Here is a 21950-nt window from a genome sequence, read left to right on the forward strand (position 1 = left end):
TCAAAATATTGGTTAAATATCAAAAGTATGCATTTCTATTTTTAAACCAATATCTGGTAAGCAAAGATATTTCATGGTCCGAGCCTAATTCTGCTTCAAATATTCTTTTCTGAGTTTCATATCATCCAGGTCGAAGTGTACTTCATGCTTTCCACAAGTATAATTAGCAATATTCTCCTCTGGTGTTTTCAAAGAAAAAAAAAAAAAAAAAAAAAAACCAGAAAGAAAACCCTAGAGATAGAGATGTGTTACATTTTAATGTCTGAAATAGTCAATTGAATCATTATAAATTACTCAAAGGAAAAAGCTTCAGCAGTCAGTTAAAAAGAACAGAGAACAACTTTGATTACCTCAGTTGACCCACTGGAGCACTGACAGGTCTGTTTCTCTTGGATGCTGATATAAAACAAGATTTGTTTCTACTGTTTGATTTGTAGCTATCTGGGTCTGATATTTCATCATGGCTATGATCGGATGCTGTTTGATGTGCAGAGCAATCTTGAAGTCCTGACCCTTCTGATATTGCCGCTGAATGCAAAAGTCTGTTGGGGCCAAACTGAGGCTGCAAATAATCTTCAGTAGTTTTAATAAATGCTTTTGCCTGGGATGACATAAACTCTCTGAAAGAAACAGTGCATGGAAGAACACAGTGAATTGAAATGTAATCACTTACTAACAACTACCACTTAATAACTAGTTTTGTGCTATGTGCTAGACAAAACACTACACACGTAGCCATTATTTTGTTTAATCTTTACAATATTCCTTGGAACTGGGTATTATTTTTATCCCCATTTTACAGATTTAAGAAATTGGGGCTCAGGGAGGCTAATGAACTTGCCCACATTCAAATAATCAGTAAGCTGACAGGGTGGGCAATTCAACCAAAGCCGGCCCTAAAATAAAACCTACATTCATAACCATTAAACTTAATTATTTATTTATAGAAGAAAGCTGTGTAATGCTTGAAATAATGTAAGTAAAATTTTTAAATTCTTAGATTCATTTATTAAACACTACCACTCTGCCAAGTATTAGGAAATACTAAAGTTATAGAAATGTGGCTCCTACCCTTGAGAAACTTGCAAACTAACCCCAAATAAAGAGGGAATATATATTAAATAAACTGCTTAGAACTACAAGTATGCATTCACTTTAAAGGAAAAAAAGAATTCCTTGATGGCACATGTATGTAGGCTGGAATAAACTTGGTAAAGTCTTCACAGCAGACCTGAGATTGGGGTGACTAACCTCCTGGTTTGCTCAGGACTGTCTTGGCTTTGGCACTGAAACTCAACACCCTGAGGGTTTCAGATGATACAGCTTATTACCAGGATGCATAGAAAGCTAAGAAAGAAAGTAAAACCACTCCAGGAGAGCACAAAGAGAATTAGAAGACCATTCATTGCTGTCCAAGATAGACTGGTGACTTAAGAAAAACTCTGGTAGACCAACACAGGTTTGGTCTCTGCAATCCCATCTCTCCTGTATCTATCTGCTTTCACTTCCTGTATCATTATTTCCTAACCTACTTCTGTCCTCCTCCTCACTCCTCATGGCTTCGGCTAACTTTCTATATTTGTCTCCCCATTTCTATATCACATTACTTTCTACAGATTCTCTCTGCATGACTCACATTTAATGCCCCCACAAGTTTAATTTCATCACTACCCAGTATAGGACACTTCTGTTGGGTAGAACGCTCAAGCTAGGTGACCTCATAAGCCACTGGCAAGACTGTGGTTGGGAACATGTCCATCATTGGCCCCCAAAAATCTATGAATAGGACAGCAGGATAATAAGGTACAGGGGCGTTAGAGTAAGGTGGGTTCTTGGATGCCTCCCAAAGGAGGAAAACACAATTAGCAGGGACTTGCATGGCCTATCTAGTACACTGAGATAAGCAGAAACACTATATATTGATTGCCTGAAAAAGTACTCACTAAAATACATCACACAATTTAAATTCCTACCGAATGTTTTTAAATTTAACAAATCCTCAAAGGCTATTCTGATTCTTTTGATTATTTCAAGATTAGTCATTCACTTCTAATCATAAACAAAAGAATGTAATACTGCAATCGTAAGTCCAGTCTTTGAACCACTGAGCCCAATAGTTTGCTTTCAGTGCTGGCCCAAAGGGATGTGGATTACAAGGTGGGACTGTCTTTTTTAGTGCTAACCTTCAAGGTGAGCAAATAACTGTCTGCATGATAATCTCATCATTATAATACAGGACTTCATTCGCCCATCAAAATCCTCCCCATTTATTTTCTGAGTCCCAAAGATGGTGCATTAACAATTCCTAAGTGTCCCCCAAGTCCCCATGAAAATGTTGGTGGGAGTCACAGCTGTTCCCTCTCATGACTTCGCTGCTGCCACCGACCATCATAAGAACAGTGAGGTCCATGTGAAGGTGCTTCCACAGATCCCAGCGCTTGGGAAGCCGTAAGAGTTCAGCGCAGGGGTGGGAGAAGAGACACCTCTCCAACCCTACCCTCCACTAAGTCACCTGGACGCTGAAGCAGCTCAAGTTGTAGGCAGAGGCCCAAAGAGTCTGTGAATTCCAAACCAACTCTTTTAGGAAATGGTCCTTTATCCTAAAAATAACCTTACTTTGTCCTCACTGTTGAGGCTTTCTGTGACATTCTGGAACCTGGGCTAATTTTATAACACAGATTTTATTTTTAATATTTTATGTCAGTCTTGTTATCTTGTCCTGAAAGTCTATGCTGTGTCTCTATGGTAAAGCCTTCATTATATCTGTACATATTTCATATACACACTTCTAGTAGTTCCTTCTTCAGTACGGTTTCTATGCTACCCTCATATTTAGGAATGTACTTCCTTCCTGTGCACTGACATCTGCCCTGGTAGATTTGATAGCAGGAACCACTATATCTCAATCATTATTCCCCACCATCTAAAATGCTAGACCTCAACTTCTTTCAAAATACCCACTTCATCATTGTATTAGTTCTTCTTTTACCACTGGTATAAGAGCATTTTTTTCCAGCCTGAAATCCACTATATTAGATTGATACGAAAACATCAATCACATTACTTCAGAAATACACCTTCTTAAAAAATATCTATCGACCTATCTATCAATCTATCAATAAATCGATCATGTATTTATCTATCGATATTAGTTTTCTATTGCTGTGCCACAAATTACCATAAACTTAGCGGCTTAAAACAGCACCTATTTATTATTGTACAATTTCATGTATCAGGAATCTGGGCAATGCTTAGCTGGACCTTCTGCTCAGGATTTCAAAATGCTGAAATAAAGGTGCCAACTGGGGCCGCAGTATCAACTGATGTCAGGGTCTTCTTCCAAGCTCATTCAGGTTTTGCCACAATTTAGTTTCTTATAGCTACAGAACTCATAATGACTATCATCTTTGAAGCTAGCAGGAACTCACCTCTCTAACTTTTCTGTCTCTGACCTCTAAACTCTCATTTAAGAGTTGATCTGATTAGGTTAGGCCCATCAAGAATAATTGCCCATTTGATCAACTGAAAAATAAATGTACCTTAACTACATCTGCAAAAGTCTCCTTTGCTATATAATGTAACTTAATCACGGGAGTGACATTCTATCATATTCACAATCCCACCCTCACTCAACAGGAGGGAATTACCAGGCATATATACCAGGGGGTGGGAATTTTGGGGACCATATTAAATTTCTGCACACTATACTAGCTATACAATTACCCAGGTTTTATTATCCATTTTTTATATCAAATTTAGATGCAGATATATTATTTAATGGAAAATTCTAATGTAATTACTTAAGTACGCATAATTGTCATTGTCTAAGGAATTGTCTAATGTAATTTTCATCATTCAATACTGAGAATATTTAAGAGAATTTGCTACAGATTCTGATGGGAAAATCCAAAGTGGAACTAAAAAAAAATGCTTTGAGATTATAATGCATTATTATTAGAATAAACTCCTTCCTAAAGTGGACATTTTAAAGAATGGTGGGGGGAAGCATTCACTTGGATGTGAATGTTCTGGTATGTTTCTTTTAAAAAACATAAGCTACTTTACTGCTCAGTGAGCTTATTGTAAGTTATTGAAAAAAGATTATTTATTTTAGCAATTTGAATAATTTATTAGAAATTAGATCATAACAAAGATAAAACAAATGTGGTTGTGGGTTATATGTATATAAACTATATAAATATTTAAGAATTTTATGTGTGCTTAGAGGAAGATGAATTAAAACATGTCAAAATTTAACCTTAAAGCATAATGGACAAAGACTATCAGTTAATTAAAAATTATCAAACTTTAGGTAAATAAATCTTTTAAACAACTTCTACATGTTGCAATGGATATGATAAATCACAGAATTACACAGGCATATGAAGAGACTAAATAAGCATTTATCCTTTTCTCAAACAATACTATACACCTCATCTTACTGGCTTTCTACTATAATCAAACAGGTTATCAGGGACAAAGCTTATACAGTGTGGGATTTACAAGCCCTGTGATATCCCCAGCTAGTATTTAATTATGCTTTACTTTCTGTGATTTTTCATTACATCTAATTTACAATTTTTGCTTCACAAGGCAACGACCAAGTCAAGATGTGAGGTTTAAAAGTATAAGAAAATATGCTCAGGGAGAAGTATAGAAAAAGCAGATAAATAGACCACGATGAGATTTAAGGGTATGACTCGAGTTTTGACAAAAGCAATTTTTCTTCTAATTGCCTTTGCTTTAATGGCATTAGTGAATTTTAGTGGCTTTTTATAGCAATTTGAGGAAAACGCCTAATAAAGTCATGCTTGTCGATCTAATAATAATCAATAATTATTATTGGTGATATTGCTCATTGCCCCTGTAACATCCCTCAGCTGTAACTGCAGCACGTTACCTCCGGAGTTCTAACCTGTATGACTCTTTGCTAATGGTGTTTACTCAACTAATCTATAGCCATCATTGTACATCTTTCAATAAGTATTTAATAAATGTTAACCTGAACTCAGGGCTTACATTTTCTAGAACCCTCTTTCATAACAATAATTGTCTAGTGGAAGAGAAAATGTTAAACAAATAGTCCCAGTATACATTTACCATTACTATCATTAGTGCTGTGAAGAAAACGTCCTGGCTACTAAGGCTGAAATTCAGGAGTCAGGGATATAGAGAGAAGGCTGGAACAAAACTGTACAAGCTGCCAAGACACATGAGAGGAGTTAACCCCACCAGATCCTAGTCAATCCTATTCCCAATCATTCCTTCAGGTCCTGTGTATGAACTAATATACTGTTTTTTATGTTGATATGTTTGCTTTGTGATTTGTTATGTGATTTCAGATGATTTTGTATCCCATTTTGCAAAGGTAAGACCCTTGTTTTACATATTTTACACTTCCACAGGAAATCAACCAGTGATTGATATAGGAATTATTCTTTTAAATTACAACATCATGCAAAAATGTCACAAAAATGCCACTGACAAGAAACAAATGTAATTTAAGAAATATAATATTGCTCAAGCCTAGAGTTATATTGGGTAATACTAATTATATCTAACAGTCATTCCTCCAATTTTTGGCATCTTAGATAAAAAGTCAGTTATGTGTGTGTGTGGTTTTTTTTATTTTTTTGGTGAACAGTGTGTTTCTCCAGGGCCCATCAGCTCCAAGTCATTGTCCTTCAGTCTAGTTGTGGAGGGCGCAGCTCAGCTCCAAAACCAGTTGCTGTTTTCAATCTTTAGTTACAGGGGGCACAGCCCACCATCCCATGTGGGAATTGAACCGGCAACCTTGTTGTTGAGAGCTCCTGCTCTAACCAACTGAGCCATCTAGCCACCCCTCAGGAAGCTCAGCAGCAGCTCGTTGTCTTCAATCTAGTTGTGGGCATCGAACCAGCAACCCTATAATTCAGAGCTCCCGCTCTAACCAACTGAGCCACCTGGCCGCCCCCAAGAGCCAGTTATGTTTGAGGATTCATCTTCTTTATATGCCCATGGAAGATATCCCCTGATCAGCTCCAGTGGGTGACTCCTCAGTGGCCTAACGCCAGTGATGGTAATTCCATTTCCCTTGCCCCTTGCAGGTTAAGGAATCAGCTTGTGATCCAATTTTGGCCAGTGGGACATGAGGGAGAAGTCTTCTGGGGAAAGGCTTTTTTTTTTTTTTTCCATAATGAAAAAGAGATGTAAGTGATCAAACATCTATCTTTATTGGAAATTGTTGAGTGAGCATGTGACAAGCCATTTTGTGGGCAGGAAGTGTCAAACCCAAGGATCTAGCCAATATTCAGAGGATGGCGGTGGGAAAGGTATGAAGCCACACTCTTTGATAACACTGCTGAACCACTGACTTGAACACTAGAATCGCCCTGCTTCTGAAGACCTTGTTGTGTTAGTTCCTCATTTTTAAAGTCACTTTCAGTTGCGTTTTCTGTTACTTTCTAACAGTAGTCGAACTTATACAATGAGCTTTCTAATCATGTGTGCTTCACTAGTAGTTTTATTTGAAATCTTTACAAATTTTGAGTAATTTCATAATGGGCTAAAATATAAATGAATATGGTATCTTCTAAAAATTCTGCCTTAATAAAAAGCATTTCAACAGAAATATCAGAAAAAAAAAGAAATATCAGCATAAGCATAAAATGACACAGAATTCATTACTTCCCACCTTTTTGAAACACTAAACATTTTTGGTGAGTTTAGATTTCTATGACAGAATTCTGCAGGTAGCTAATAATTCTATTCATAAATAGGAAGTGTGGCTACTTTGACACATCATGGCTCAATAACAAACATGCAGGTCTAAGTTATCACACAATTTGGATGTGAATTCAACAGCAGGATAATGACAGTTGCCAAGGATTTGTACTTGCTGTCACTTCATACTACTGTTGCCTGTCAAAATGTCTCTTTTTTTTATACAAAAGCCATAGAATTTTTATGGATAGCAATTACTTACAATATACAATGAAGTACATCAAATCTAACAACCATTCTTTAGCCCGTCATTATTTGGTAGTCTCTTTGTTAAATGTAGTGAACCATTTTCATCTAAATTATTTATTTATACTATATATTTGACAAGCATATATTTCTTGCTTTATATTCTTATGGCACTTAAGCCTTCCTGAAAAGTTATGTTTTTTTTTTAATATTGTCATTTGTAAAACTTATCTTTATCCTATTACCATTCTAATGGTAATTAAACTCTCTAATTGGAATAAATACAAATAAGAAAATGTAAACATAAAGGAAAATGACTCAAAGTACATTCAATAATAAATCACCAGCTTAAAATACTGGAATGCAACCAATAAAAGAAATAAGCCCACTTATGTTCAGTGAATGTAAGCTTGCATAAAATCTCTGGAGTACACAAAGCACAAAGAGTTCATGAAACTTCCCCAACTTGAGGGAACGAATAATCTCTAAAGATATAAATAACTTTCTACAATTGTTACATTAAATATCATTTAAACATCATAGAAGATTAATAATAAAAGTGAACAATTCCTTCATATATTATTTTCAACACCAGAAGAAACTATAATTCTAGTTTGGCCTAGAACTATTGGTAAGGGCATCTCAATTGCAGAGCAATTTTTGGTTATTTCATACCACATAATATGTCAAATTTTTACTTACAACTCAGTAACTGAATAACAACCAATGTATTATGGCCAAACTATATATGAGTATATACTCTACAGGAGATATTGAATGTTTGTAAAATTGAACTTATTTGCTTTTGTAGGAGGAAATTATAAACAAAAAGAACAATTTCTAAAATTTGTATAGTATTAGGGGGTAAGTCATCCCACCCAAAGGAAAAAAGAATACTTCTGCTTGTGCCCAAGTAAAAAGGAATAAAAATAAGGTACATCTTAAACCTAAAATTGGGGGAAGGTATAGATATTACATATAAATTTTCCAGAGGAAATTTAAATTTTCAAAAAGAAATTACTAGGCTTTAACACTTTTAAAGGAAAATATATATTAATGTTTAGACCTGTAGCGTTTTTTTCTTAAAGCTTGAAGAAAAAATTTGAAAAAAATTATGAACTAGGGGAAGTGTAATTTGTTGGGTAACAGAGGCTGAGAACAATGGAGGTGTTGCATTGCTTCATTCACTATTGCTGTCTCCCCCTCACACCCTTCTGCCACCTAGTCTATGGTGGGAACTGACAGTTCATCTTTGGAATGATGAAATTACTAAATTTAAATTATTCCTAGAAAAGGCAAATTTACCCAATGTTTATATTTCGAAGACTCATTCCAATTAAAAATATCCAAGATAACTAAGATGACATAAAAAGTGAGTAAATAAATGAAACACAATTAGTCTCCTTGAAAGCAAGATTTGTCTATGAAAAAGCAACACAGATAATCTTTAACAAAAAATCGTTGGTAATTCACTCTTAAAACTAATTGAAGTTTTAATTTAGTGTACTAAAAAATAATTTGCCCCCTCAGGGAATTAAGAGTTGGTAATATACTTAGTTATAAGCCGGATAAAAAAATACTATAACTTTGTATTCTAAAAATCCTGAAATTACATCCTTAGAAGATCATCAGCTAAAAATCATTAAAACAAAATATTGCACATGTGAGATAGAGATATTAATTGTTTACAACATTCTCTTAATTTTAAAATGCGATTTTAATTTGGAAATCTTCCACTTAGCATTTGGAGATACCTTCTATAAATATGGCAGAACAGCCCCTAGGTACTGTTACCAAAAATAATTGATTCTTCCCTCTATGTCTCCAAGGCTGATTCGCTGTTCCAGGTCACCTGGGATAGATCAGACTACAACTGGGTAGGAAAAGTTTTCCACTGTGCTGCTTTCCTGGAAGTTGCCACAGGAATGGGGCTAGAATTTGCAGTCATCTGACCTCCTGGTGGTAAGTCATAACATGGGAGAATGAGACCTTTGGCACAATGTGTTGAACTCATTTACACTGTTGGTGATTAGTTTTCTTGGAGGAAGGATTCTGGCACAGCAGTTTTCACTCTATTACAAATAAATGTAGCATAAAGTGATAGAGGAAAATATTGAAAGAATACAAGAAAGAGAGAAAAGTAGAGTGGATGCTGTAAATAGAATAAAGAGTAAATTAATAGCATCAGATACTACCATGTTTCCCCGAAAATAAGACCTAGCCAGACAATTGGCTCTAATGCGTCTTTTGGAGCAAAAATTAAAATAGGACCGGATATTATATTATATTACATTATATTATGTTATATTATATTATACCTGGTCTTATATTATAGTAAAATAAAACCAGGTCTTATATTAATTTTTGCTTCAAAAGACGCATTAGAGCTGATTGCCCAGCTAGGTCTTATTTTTGGGGAAACACGGTAACATGAAAATAAAGTGACTGATTACTGTACAGTTGTAATGAATGGATTTAATACAGGTGGGCATATTTTATTAAATGTACAATGTGTTATTTAGTGAAGAAAAGCACAATCTGTGATATACGTAAAGAAATACAAATTGACTACATTTTAATAATTATTTCTCATAAAAAGAGCACAAAGATGGTGGAAGAAAGGTGCCAAGGAAAACAAGAACGAGACAAGAGAAGTTTTAACCTCAATCAGGGTGAAAATGTCTTTACTCATAGAGAAAATTGCCTCTCTCTCATAATCATATTAATACCAACGGATCTTTGATTATCATTAGCCTTTATGAACTTGACCCTTTTCAGGTTGAAACTCATTTTATTTTTCATGAAAATAAAAGACCTCTGGGCATTGTCTTTGACTTTCCATTAGATTGCCAAGAGGAGGGTTACTTAATTTTCTAGGTACATCATAATCAAAGTTGATGGTAACAGGCAATAGTCACAGAAAAGACATTAGGATTCAGACAAAGAAATAGAAGCATACAGAAACAAACTCAAAAACAAATGATAGGAAAGTCTCACAAGAAAGAAAGACTGAAATATTTTTTTTAAATGACAGAAGTAGTTGAAGAGATTCAGAATCAAAGAAAGAAAATGAGAAAAAAGGCAGAAACAAAACTGAGTAAGTGAAATTACAGTTAGCTTTAACAGAAAAAAAAATCTAAAATTGCACAAAAGATAGTTGGAACAAAAGTGAATGTAGTACTATTTTGAAAAGGAAAACTGGTAAAAATAAATTCTGAAGGCAATAAAAAGGTGCAAATACACATGATATTAGCATTGGCATTTGTATCAGGAAATACCTAAAAATCTTATTTAGAATTTTTTTCCATTGTCTTATTGGGAAAAACACTATCAAGAGTAACGTATGTCTCTACAATATAACTACAGGATAATGATTTTCTAAAAAATTATCTAGCCATATAGCTAGTACACTGTGCAAATGATCTTACACACTGCAAACACAGTATGCACTCATAACTCAGAGGAATAAGGCAAAACAAAGATGAGCTGAAAGTCTGGATTTCACTTTTATCTAAGCTTAGTGACACATACAAAAACAATCCAACTGTTCTAAGATATAAATATGACCTAGCATTTCTACAAGGAGATTAACATAATCTCCAATTTACAAACACATTCTTTAATGCTCTTATAGTCTACATTTTCTATTTAACATAAAGACAATGGGATCACATTTAGCCAGCTAATAGTTCATCAATACCTGACAGATACTTTTTCATTCTTTCATTTTAAAATAGAGAAGAAAAAGAAAACACTTCTGTCTCCTCTGCTTTATATTTCTGAGAACTGTGGTAAAATATAATAGTGAAGGGTTCTGGTTACGGAGTTAGTCCATATGGATTCAAACCATACCTTCTCTACTTACCAACTGTGAGGTCTTGGTTAAGTTAATTAACTTCCCTAGGTCTTTTTTTTCTCATAGGTGAAATGGAGATGTTTAAAATACTATCTGCCTTATAGTCCTCTCAGGGTTGTTTTGAGAACTAAATAAATACACTGCAGGTTAACTGGCGCATAGGACCTCCTATCTGCCCTGCCATTCTTGTCATTATCACTACGCTACCTTTCCAAGTCAGGCTCCAGGGATCATTTTCATTCACTGCCTCACCTATCTTTTTACTTCCCATAAAACAGGAAACATTGAAGGACTCTAACTCAGACAACAATCTTCATAGCCATCACATCTCCGAGTTATTACTGACATCATAATCTCCACCAAATCTCGAGCATTTAGATAGATAACTTTCGAGAAGCACTTTTATCATCTTCAGAATTCAGTTGAAGCTGCTGACATGATATTCTTACCTTGGTACATCATTTGCCACATGTTTGTAAGTCGGGTGAACAGTATCCCCACTGTAGGTGCCTTCAGAGTTGCTTTGCTGTGATACTTCCGTGGCTTTACTCCAGGGTGATAAAGGAGACTGAGAAAGTGCGGCTCTGTGATCTTCTGTCTCTATTTTTGCCATTTTCAGCTAAAAATGAGGACAAATGTTATTTAATTTGAAATGTGAAATCCTCCTGGGTTATAAAGTGAGGCTGGGCAGCAGTTGCTAAATGTGAAATCTCATTAGAAATGAAAAGACATGAGAGTCTCAATGAAGACACAATCATAAATCTGTTTTTGGTATAATCCTATTTAAGAAAGGAAAAAATGATAATTTGTTGCAAACCATTTTAATTTTTGTAGTTTGATAGAAAGCTGCTTATTATATACATAACTTAACATGAGGAATATGTTATTGGAAAGTGTAGCATAATCTTTTTTTTTGGGGGGGGGTCCTTCCCTTCATCCTTTCCTTTTTGGACCCTCCCTTCCTCCTGATTCTGCTGGGACTGTAAATTATGTGGCCTTGCTTTCCAGGCAGGGACATGAGTGTGTCCGAGACTAGTCAAAGTGCCTTCCCCAGACACAGCAATTGCTAAATCAGAGTTCCAATGAAGAAACCAAAGCAGTGCTCTGTTCTACTAGCTTTAAGAACAACGTAAACCTCCACCATTGAGAATGAAGCCAAAACAGATGAAAGCAAAAGTGAGAGATGGAGAGAGATTAAGAAGTGAGAGAGATTCCTGATGACATCTGAATCCCTGAAACCAGCTATTAAAAACAACCAGCATCTCTTGAGTCTCCTGGTATATGAGCCAACAGACTTTTTGTCTTCCTTAAGCTAGTGTGAGTTGGGATTCTCTTATTTGCAACCTAGAAATCTTGAGTAATGCTACACACAACCCAAATTTTCTTAAGACCAAAACAACATGCCCATAGAAATAATATCAAAGAATGTTATAGGGTTCTTTCTAGGGTATAGTCACCCACTCACAATGTTGATAAAAATAGCTACGAGGTCTCATCTCTGATGTATCCTACCATGAGAAGGAGGGTAACATGACATACTACTACTAAGGGAAGAATATAACTTGCAAGGTAAAAAATAAATACTGCTTTTAATCTTTTTACTGCTATTCTAAAATAAAAGCATTCATTCACTCATGCACAGATTATTTATTGAGCACCTACAAGGCACTTGGCATTGCTCTAGACACTTAGAATTTCTCAGTGAATAAAGCAGAAAAAATATTGTGCCCTTTTGAAACTTACATCCTAGTAGGGGCAGATGATAAACAATAAACATAAGAAATAAGCAAATTGTTAAGATATTAGGAGACAAATGCTATGGGAAAAAAAAAATGATCCGGAAGGTAGATTGGGAGTATGGAGGTGGAGGGAATTGCAATTTTAAACAGGTTTGTCAGCACAGGTCTCATTGAAGTGGCAATATCTGGACAAAGGTTTAAAAGAGGCAAGGGAGTTAGCCATACAACATCCAAGAGTAAGAAGAATGAGAAGGCCCTGCAGGTGTGAGGAAGGAACAGCGAGTAGATGAATAGATGAACAGGAGGGAAGGAATGTAGTAGGCATGCAGATAGAAGGGTAAGGGAGGGGGCAGAGATAACATCGGCCTTGTAGGACACTGTTAGCTCCTTATTTGGAGAGCCCATGGAGTGTTCGGAGCAGGGAGGTAACATTTTTTTAAAAAGGTAATTTTGCTTTCTTTGTTAAGAATGCATCAAATGTATCAAAATGACTGCATTTCAATGTCCTGATTTGTCCACATATTAATATCTTTTAATACTTTTATAAACTCTTTGTGTCAGAGACTGCCAACTATCTGCCAATATCCACTCCATCCTTTTTCTGATACTGGAATCCCTGATTTTTTACTGAGGCATATGGCTGCCAAATAACGACTATTTTCCAGTTTTCCTTGCAGCTAGGTAGGGCTCAGTGAACGAATCTGGCCAATGAGATAATAGTGGAATGATCCATGCAAATGAGTTTGCCCTTCTTTTTCCTCCTTTCTGCGACCTGTAATGAAAACATGAAGGCTGGCACCACATTGGTCATCTTCAACTTTGCTATGACACTAGGAATGAAAGCCCTGCACCAAGGACGACAGAAGGAGCCTGAATCTCTGACAATACAGAGTGCCATATGAACCCTGGACTACCTACCTTCAGACTTTTACATAAAAAATAAACTTGTAGCTTGTTCAAAAGAATGTCAATTTGGGTCTTTGCTGTTTGCAGTTGAACCCAATTCTACAACTCCTGATATCTCTTGAACTCAGTTGTTTTCAAAAACCTCCAATACATGGTATTGGCTTAGAGCAAGGAAATGAGAACAGTGCGATGACTTGGAATTTAATTTAACTGAGAATCCAGTAATTTGGGGCTTTGGGCCTTTTAGACTCACCAAGTTTCTACAATCCATGAGCCGATTCCTTCAAGTAAATCAATTAATCTCCCCTCCTCCCGTCAGTCCCCCCCCCCATTCACATAGGTTCTGTTTCTCTGTAGAGCTCTAATATCCATCTTTCAAAGCCCATGTCAGCTTGCAAGGCTGAGCTAAGAACTAGAGCCAGAAAGATTTTCCTTAAGCACAGACCAGTAGAGCCAGTCAGATGACGAGTGCAATGGAATCATCAGTGGTGATGTGGGTTGCCAAGAAGCGATGGCAACCACAGCAACAGCAACAGCACCAGGAGCACCAACCAACAGACAAATGGGCCACTGCCAGGGCTCTTCCTCATTTGGGAGAGGGCATCGAGAGGATTTCCCTTTTGAACTATGATTAACTCCTACGGTTCTTACATAATCTGCAAGACACAGGAAGCTCAAAGAGTAGGATGCTAATTAAACATAGGAAGGAATAAAACAACTATAACATAACATACAAGTGTTATGGAGGAATACATACCTATAATACATAAGAGAAGGGTCCTGTCACTCTATACCGTCTTCTAGCTACGTGACCTTAGGGATTATAACCTTTCTGAGCTGTAGTCCTTTCATTTGCAAAACTGGGTTATCCATGTGGTTATGAGAATTCAATAAAATGGTGAATGTGAAAGCATTTGGCACAGTGCTTGGCACATGGTAGGCATCCAATAACTGTTAGATGAATCTGAATCACAGTAAGAAAAGATGTTTCTGCATAGTTTAATAAGAGAGGGTACTTTTCTCTGTCTGGCACTCCTCTGAGATTCCAACTGGAGACCAAAGCGCTGTTGGCCTTCATACTCTCCCTTCCCCTTTCAGCTTCTCACAACAGGAGAGCTGAGGTTCTCTTCGGCTTCCTAACAACTACTGCCTGTTCAGTTCTTCCACAGGTCAAGTCCTTCCTAATTGGGGAATACTTATAAGTGAAAAATCCAGCCGTGTAGAGCAAGGCAAAATTGTATGATTACAGAGTAAATCGCCTTGCAGAACAAAATCCCTTGATTGTCTTCAGGTGTTTATTATATAATCCAATTATTTAAAAATAAAAACTTGCACTGAACTATTCAAAAATATCTCGATATATAGCATTAGTTTTACTTTTTACTTATGCATGATCACAATCCTAATATTCATAAAAGGAGGTAATCATTTTAGTGATGGGTATAGTTTTATTTTTTTTCCCATGTAAAATAGTTTCAGGATGCTTTTAGGTGAAAGGAGCTATGTACGTGTGAAATCATTACCATTATTAAATGCAATATTTCTTCTGTAATGTTACTATAAAAACAGTGTCATCCTCACTAAAAGTAGAACATATTAACAGGTTAAGAAGAATATGCAGAATACAATAGGTTTTCAGATAACATTCCTGCACATTACTAATTAAATGAGAATTAACTGTTAATTAGAAATAAAAGAAATAAAAATGTGTTAATTTTAATTTGACTGACATAATACTATGCTATTTTAGTAGAGTACAGATAAAGGCACTGCCTTCGTTTAATTAACTCATGCATAGTTTATTCTCTGACACGCTGAAAAAGCACTATTTTTTTCCTTTACTTCCCATCTCTTAGAAATTTTACATAAATATAAGCTTTCCTTTCATGCCTACCTCCACGTTTTCTTTTCCAACTTTTTTTCTTTTTCTTTTTCTTTTTCTTTTTTTTTTAAGAAAAAGGCATTCAAGTGTACAGTAGCTATGACCCTGGATTGCGGAGCCAGTGTCTGGGTTTAGATCCCTGCTGCCCACTTAGTCGCTGTGACACTTCGGACAAGTCACAACCTCTTTGTGAATCAGTTTCTTCATCTGTAAAATGGGGTTAAGAAGAGTAGCCACTTCATAAAGTTGATGCACTTGGCACTCAATAGGTACCATATGTCAGCTATTGAAGACGAGGCTTGATGGTCTCAAGTTGGGGCACTCAGTACCAGTTACAAACAGCATCTGGAGACTCTCCAAGGGGCATGGAAGTGTGGACAGTTTTAAGCAAGTCGATTTCCAGATCCTTGCCTTTCATATGTATGCTTTGCTAAAATGCAACTGCCCCAAAAGCTGCCTGCTTCAACTCAAGTTTGCCCTTGGAAAGTCTCCATTCTGTCATTTCACAGAAAAGAGGCAATCCTTTTATGCCCATTCCAGGGTCTCAGATCAAGGGCCAACTCCACTATTCCCTTAGTGAAGAAATTATAAGTGTCCCCCATCAATCTATATCATTAATATATACATTTTCAATAAATTTTACTTTTTACATTTAATAAATATGAAAAATGATAATATATTCATGCTGCTTTGAATAACTGTAGAGTAAAAATGATTACAATAAAAACTCAATCCTGAGGAAATTTTTCAATACTTACAACCTTATGGTCACAGGACACTTTTTAATTTGTTGTTGTTGTATGATAGAGTGGCCTATAAAAGACTTCCAAGCATAAAAGATAAAACTCAATGGAAGAAATGGAGTAGAAATATAAGTTTAAGGAGAAAAAGAAAGGATGTAAAATTTCCAACTATTGAAGAAGAGCTTGTTAATGTTCTTACATGCTATTTTTCCTGTTGGAATTTCAATGATAAAGGGTTTTGCTTGTTTGTTTTGTTCTAATAAGCTATAATTATACAACTATACTAACTAAATGTAGGAGGATAAAACTCAGTCATCTAGCTTTTGCCTTATTCTGTGCTACCACAGGAGAACTATGGTTAGCACAGCAGGTCTTGCATATTCTTATCATTTTTTTATCTTGTCATCTATTGTTATGATAAACAAATCAAGTTTACTCCAACATAAAGAAGGCATCTTTGTGGCCCTCCAAGTGTGTTTTCCCTAAAATCACTTTGCTAATCCTGATCCTATCATCCATCCATTCATCAAATATTTATTTGAGTAACAGCTAGTTCCAGATTTAAAAAAACACAATGAATTCAATGTTGAACAAGACAATATGGTTCGGCCGGCCCGGTGGCTCAGGCGGTTAGAGCTCCGTGCTCCTAACTCCGAAGGCTGCCGGTTCGATTCCCACATGGGCCAGTGGGCTCTCAACCACAAGGTTGCCAGTTCAATTCCTCGAGTCCCGCAAGGGATGGTGGGCTCTGCCCCCTGCAACTAAGATTGAACACGGCACCTTGAGCTGAGCTGCCTCCCGGATGGCTCAGTTGTTGGTTGGAGCGCGGGCTCTCAACCACAAGGTTGCCAGTTCAATTCCTCGACTCCCGCAAGGGATGGTGGGCAGCGCCCCCTGCAACTAAAATTGAACACGGCACCTTGAGCTGAGCTGCCGCTGAGCTCCCGGATGGCTCAGTTGGTTGGAGCCTGTCCTCTCAACCACAAGGTTGCCGGTTCAATTCCTCCACTCCCGCAAGGGATGGTGGGCTCTGCCCCCTGCAACTAGCAACGGCAACTGGACCTGGAGCTGAGCTGCGCCCTCCACAACTAAGACTGAAAGAACAACAACTTGAAGCTGAACAGAACCCTCCACAACTAAGACTGAAAGGACAACAATTTGACCATTGTTCCCCAATAAAGTCCTGTTCCCCTTCCCCCAATAAAAATCTTTAAAAAAAAAAAAAAAAAAAAGACAATATGGTTCCTCCACTAGTTGAACTTTCACTATAATGAATGTAAATACAATTTTAATTAACTTGTCTGATTAAAAACAACATGACTGATAATAACTGCAGTTATTACAGAAAGGCCCATATTAAGAATAGAAAAAAAAGTATTAAAAAATCCCCTATAATATCCTAGCCTAGTTGCTCCAAATGCTTCCAATTATAAATAAAGCTGTGGTTCTTGTACATACCTTTGACCATACCACTGAATAGTTGTTTAAGAAGTTGCAGAAGTTAACATCCTGGATCAATGTGTATGAACACTATGATTTTAAGGTTGATGACATATATTTCAAAATTGAATTGCTTTTTAGAAATGTACCAATTCGTAAAACTACTAGAAACAGTGTGTGGAAGGCCATCTAACAGCACCATTAGTGAAATAAAGTATTTCTTTCTTTCTTTCTTTCTTTTAAAGTTTATCAGGGTGACAATTGTTAGTAAAGTTACATAGGTTTCAGGTGTACAATTCTGTAATACATCATCTATGTATCACATTGTGTGTTCACCACCCAGAGTCAGTTCTCCTTCCATCACCAAATATTTGATGCCCTTTACTCTCATCTACCACCCCTCTCCCCCCTTACCCTCTGGTAACCACTAAACTATTATCTCTGTCTATGAGTTTTTGTTTCTTCATTTGTTTGTCTTCTTTTGTTTTCAGTTTTATATGCCACATATCAGTGAAATCATATGGTTCTCTATTTTTTCTGTCTGACTTACTTCGCTTAGCATTCTAATCTCAAGATCCATCCATGTTGTCACAAATGGTACTATTTCATCTTTTCTTACCGCCGAATAGTATTCCATTGTGTATTATATATACCACATATAAAATTATATATATATTTATCAATTCATCTATCGAAGGACATTTTGGTGGTTTCCATGTCTTGGCCACCGTAAATAAAGTTGCAATGAACCTTGGAGTACACATGTATTTATGGATAAATGTTTTCAGATTTTTTGGGTAGATACCCAGGAGATGGCTTGCTGGGTCATATGGTAATTCTAGTCTTCATTTTTTGAGGAACATCCACACTGCCTTCCATAATGGCTGCACTAATATGCATTCCCACCACATAGGTTCCTTTGTCTCCATAGCCTCTCCAACACTTGTTACTATATATCTTGTTGATGATAGCCATTCTAACTGGGATGAGGTGATATCTCACTGTGGTTTTTATGTGCATTTCTCTGATGATTAGTGATTTTGAGCATTTTTTCATATGTCCATTTGCCATTTGTATGTCCTCTTTGGAGAAATGCTTCTTCAGGTCCTCTGCCCATTTTTCAATTGGGTTGTTTGTTTTTTATGTTGTTGTTATTGTTGAGTTATATGAGTTCTTTGTATATTTTGGATATTAGGAAGAATTAACATAGTTAAAATGGCCGTATTACCCAAAGCAATATACAGATTTAATGCAATCTCCATCAAAATCCCAATGGCATTTTTTAAAGAAATAGAACAAAAAATCATCAGATTTGTATGGAACCACAAAAGACCCTGAATAGCCAAATCAATCCTAAGAAAAAAGAACAATGCTGGAGGTATCACACTCCCGACTTCAGCTTGTACTACAGGGCTACAATCATCAAAACAGCATGGTACTGGGAGAAAAACAGACACACAGACCAATGGAATAGAACTGAGAACCCAGAAATAAACCGACATAAATAAGGACAGATAATTTTTGACAAAAAAGCAAAAAACATACAACAGAGAACAGACAGCCTCTTCCATAAATGGTGCTGGTAGAACTGGAAAGCCACATGCAAAAGAATGAAACTGGACTGCTATCTGTCACCATGTACCAAAATTAACTCAAAATGGATCAAAGACCTAAGCATAAGACCTGAAGCAATAAACTGCATAGAAGAAAACACAGGTACTAAACTTATGGACTTTGGGTTCAATGAACATTTTACGAATCTGACTCCAAAGGCAAGGGAAATAAAAGCTAAAACAAATGAATGGGACTCTATCAAACTTAAAAAGCTTCTGCACAGCAAAAGGAACCATCGACAAAATGAAGAGGCAACCAACTGAATGGGAGAAGATTTTTGCAAAATATTCCTTAATCTTACCAATTTTAGAATAATTTTCTAACTGGTAGTAAAAATTCATTTTTAAAGTTACCATTAATTAAATTTTTCATCATATCAATACTCAGGAAGGAAAATCAAGGAATAATCATGAGATTTTATGGACTATAAATTATTTTAATTCTACTTAGGAAATCATTTAAAGAAGAAATTCCTAAAATATAGAATATATATGTTAAACTTCTAGATATTTTAAAGATAACTAAGTTCAAAATATCTAATTAGCCCAATGCCACCTTTCCGCTATACTTATGAGAACATACCCAATTATCTTCAAAAGGCAATTAAAATTACTATTCATAATCTTAATACTAGGACATGTTATAATTTATTTGATAATTACATTTCCCACGAAGCTACTGTCAACATAAACTGTGAAACTACAGATCCATCCTGTTTACAAGTATCAGAAACAATATGCTCACTATTCTGTTGAACCTAAATGTTGTATTGCAGTTTTTCTTAACAGGTAATATGTGACATGAAACATGTCTGATTTTATGCTTCATGATTTTCATTCCGATATTTAACATTAAGAAATTACATTTATGTATCACACATGTCAGAAAACAATTTAAGTAATTAAACCAAGAAAAATCATAGCAGCTATGCCTTTCATTTTAAATACAAAATTTAAGTCTTTTGTTCGCATTAAAGAACCATCTGTAATCAGAAATGCAAACGATTTACATTTTCTGATTTATTAGCTAGCATTAAAATATTTTGCCTGTGTTCATGTTTTATAGTTTCAGAAATTTGTTATGAATAAAAATATTAAGTCATAAACATAAGAAAAATCAAGAGACCACCTTCCAAGATTGACTCATGAGTTTTGAGTTTTAAAAATGCATTATTTCTAGACTTTATTCTGATTTTTATAACAAGAACAAGAAAAAATGTAATTATTTGGATTTTAAAAACATACTACAAGAAAAGGTACCATTTAAGCCAAGCTGAAGTTTACATTATTTATTGCTATTTTCTTCAAAAATATGCATTAGAATAAACACTTTTTCTAAACACCAAAGTAAATACAATACATGGTTCTGGCATATTTATTTTTTTGAAAAGGTGCTCTGAGTCTTAGACAACATAAATACTAGGCAGTGTGGTGGCTGCCATAGTAACAAGTAAATAGGACCATGAAAATACATGCAATTTTTCAAATGTATACACTTTTTTCATAAATATGCATATTTTATAGGTAAATGGTTATTCAACCCTTGCTTCAGCTCCCATTTTAGAGCAAGAAACACTTAATCTTTAGAAATGTAAGATTATCACATAGCAGTACTGCAGGCTCAAAAAAGTTTTTAAATGCCGTATGGGAAACCGTAAGGTTTTTATGTCAATTTTCCAACATGAATACAGGAAAAAAACTCCTTTCATTCTGTATTACTTTAATGGTCAGTTCTTTTGTAAGGGTAAAATTGCATAAACATCTTTTCCTCCCAAGCATTAAATTCTCTTTTATTTTGCATAAGTTTATTATTCACATTCATTAAATGTAACACTTGACTGTGGAAAGCTGACAGTCCTTTTGATCACAAAGAAGTCCAAGAAGTTTAATGCTAACCCATGAGTTACTCCTTCAATAAATGGTCCGAAAATGTTTATGCCAATGTACTGAATTGAAATTTAAAGAGTTCTTTCCTTCACCTCTCCCTTTATTAAAATACAATCTTCCTATTTACAGGTATTGTAGATGACACAGAATGCATACTGATAAAGTGCTCTGAATTTTATACTTAAAGCTTAAGAGGGGTTAGCATATCTTCTATAGGGCTGGAGAGGGAAGCAGTCCTATAAGCCATGATGTGAAGATTGAAATCTACTCAAAGGTACTGGTAAGCCACCCAATCAGAAAAGCAAAGTTGCTCATCTATTAGTGGGAAACGAATCCTTCAAATCTGAATACATACATTTAGACTTCCAATTTGTTTCATTAACAATTATTATGTAACATTCTCCCAGAGTGAGAATTAAAAAATTTTTAAAGCTCACCACCTAGGCAGGGCACCGAATATGAGGTGACAAAACAGTGCTCTAGGACTCACCTTGGGCTCACTCCTTGATTAAAAAAAAAGCAAAACATAACAAAACAAAACCCCCCCCCACGTACTGTAATGTCTAAGGACTGACTGAACCAGCTTGCAAGAAGAGCATTCTCAGCAAGCATGTGCCTGATCCTATACTTTTACTGAAGAGAAATCAGTCGCCACCACCATCCTCTTCCCCATGGCCCTGGGGGAGGATAGTAAATTTAAACTTTAAGAAGTCCAAAGAGTGAATTAAAATATTAGTCAAATATTTATGACTATCAAAATAGAATAGAATAGGTCACAAGAATTATGTGACTACTGCAAAACGAAAAAAGAATATCATCTTTTTATTTCTGTTTTTTCCAACTATTTCCCCCTGCATTCACCATCTTAAAGTAATGCGAAAATGTCCCCAGAGACTGCAAAAGGGAAAACATTCCCATCTTTAAAAGGAAGGGAAA

At 35.7% G+C, this 21950-nt stretch overlaps 1 protein-coding gene across 1 annotated transcript in view; it reads right to left on the bottom strand.

Moving 5' to 3' along the window:
• LOC109450800 (doublecortin domain-containing protein 1) overlaps positions 1-21950 on the bottom strand; it is a 241412-nt gene that overhangs the window by 207217 nt on the left and 12245 nt on the right. The window contains exons 2-3 of the mRNA XM_074337083.1: positions 11254-11423; positions 351-620 (exon numbers count right to left, since the gene is read on the bottom strand). Of these exons, the coding sequence (XP_074193184.1) occupies positions 351-620; positions 11254-11417 (434 nt within the window). The 5' untranslated portion in view covers positions 11418-11423. The remainder of the gene's footprint in view (positions 1-350; positions 621-11253; positions 11424-21950) is intronic.

The sequence above is a fragment of the Rhinolophus sinicus genome, linkage group LG06, assembly GCF_036562045.2.
Source record: "Rhinolophus sinicus isolate RSC01 linkage group LG06, ASM3656204v1, whole genome shotgun sequence".
NCBI classification, from domain to species: Eukaryota; Metazoa; Chordata; class Mammalia; order Chiroptera; family Rhinolophidae; genus Rhinolophus; species Rhinolophus sinicus.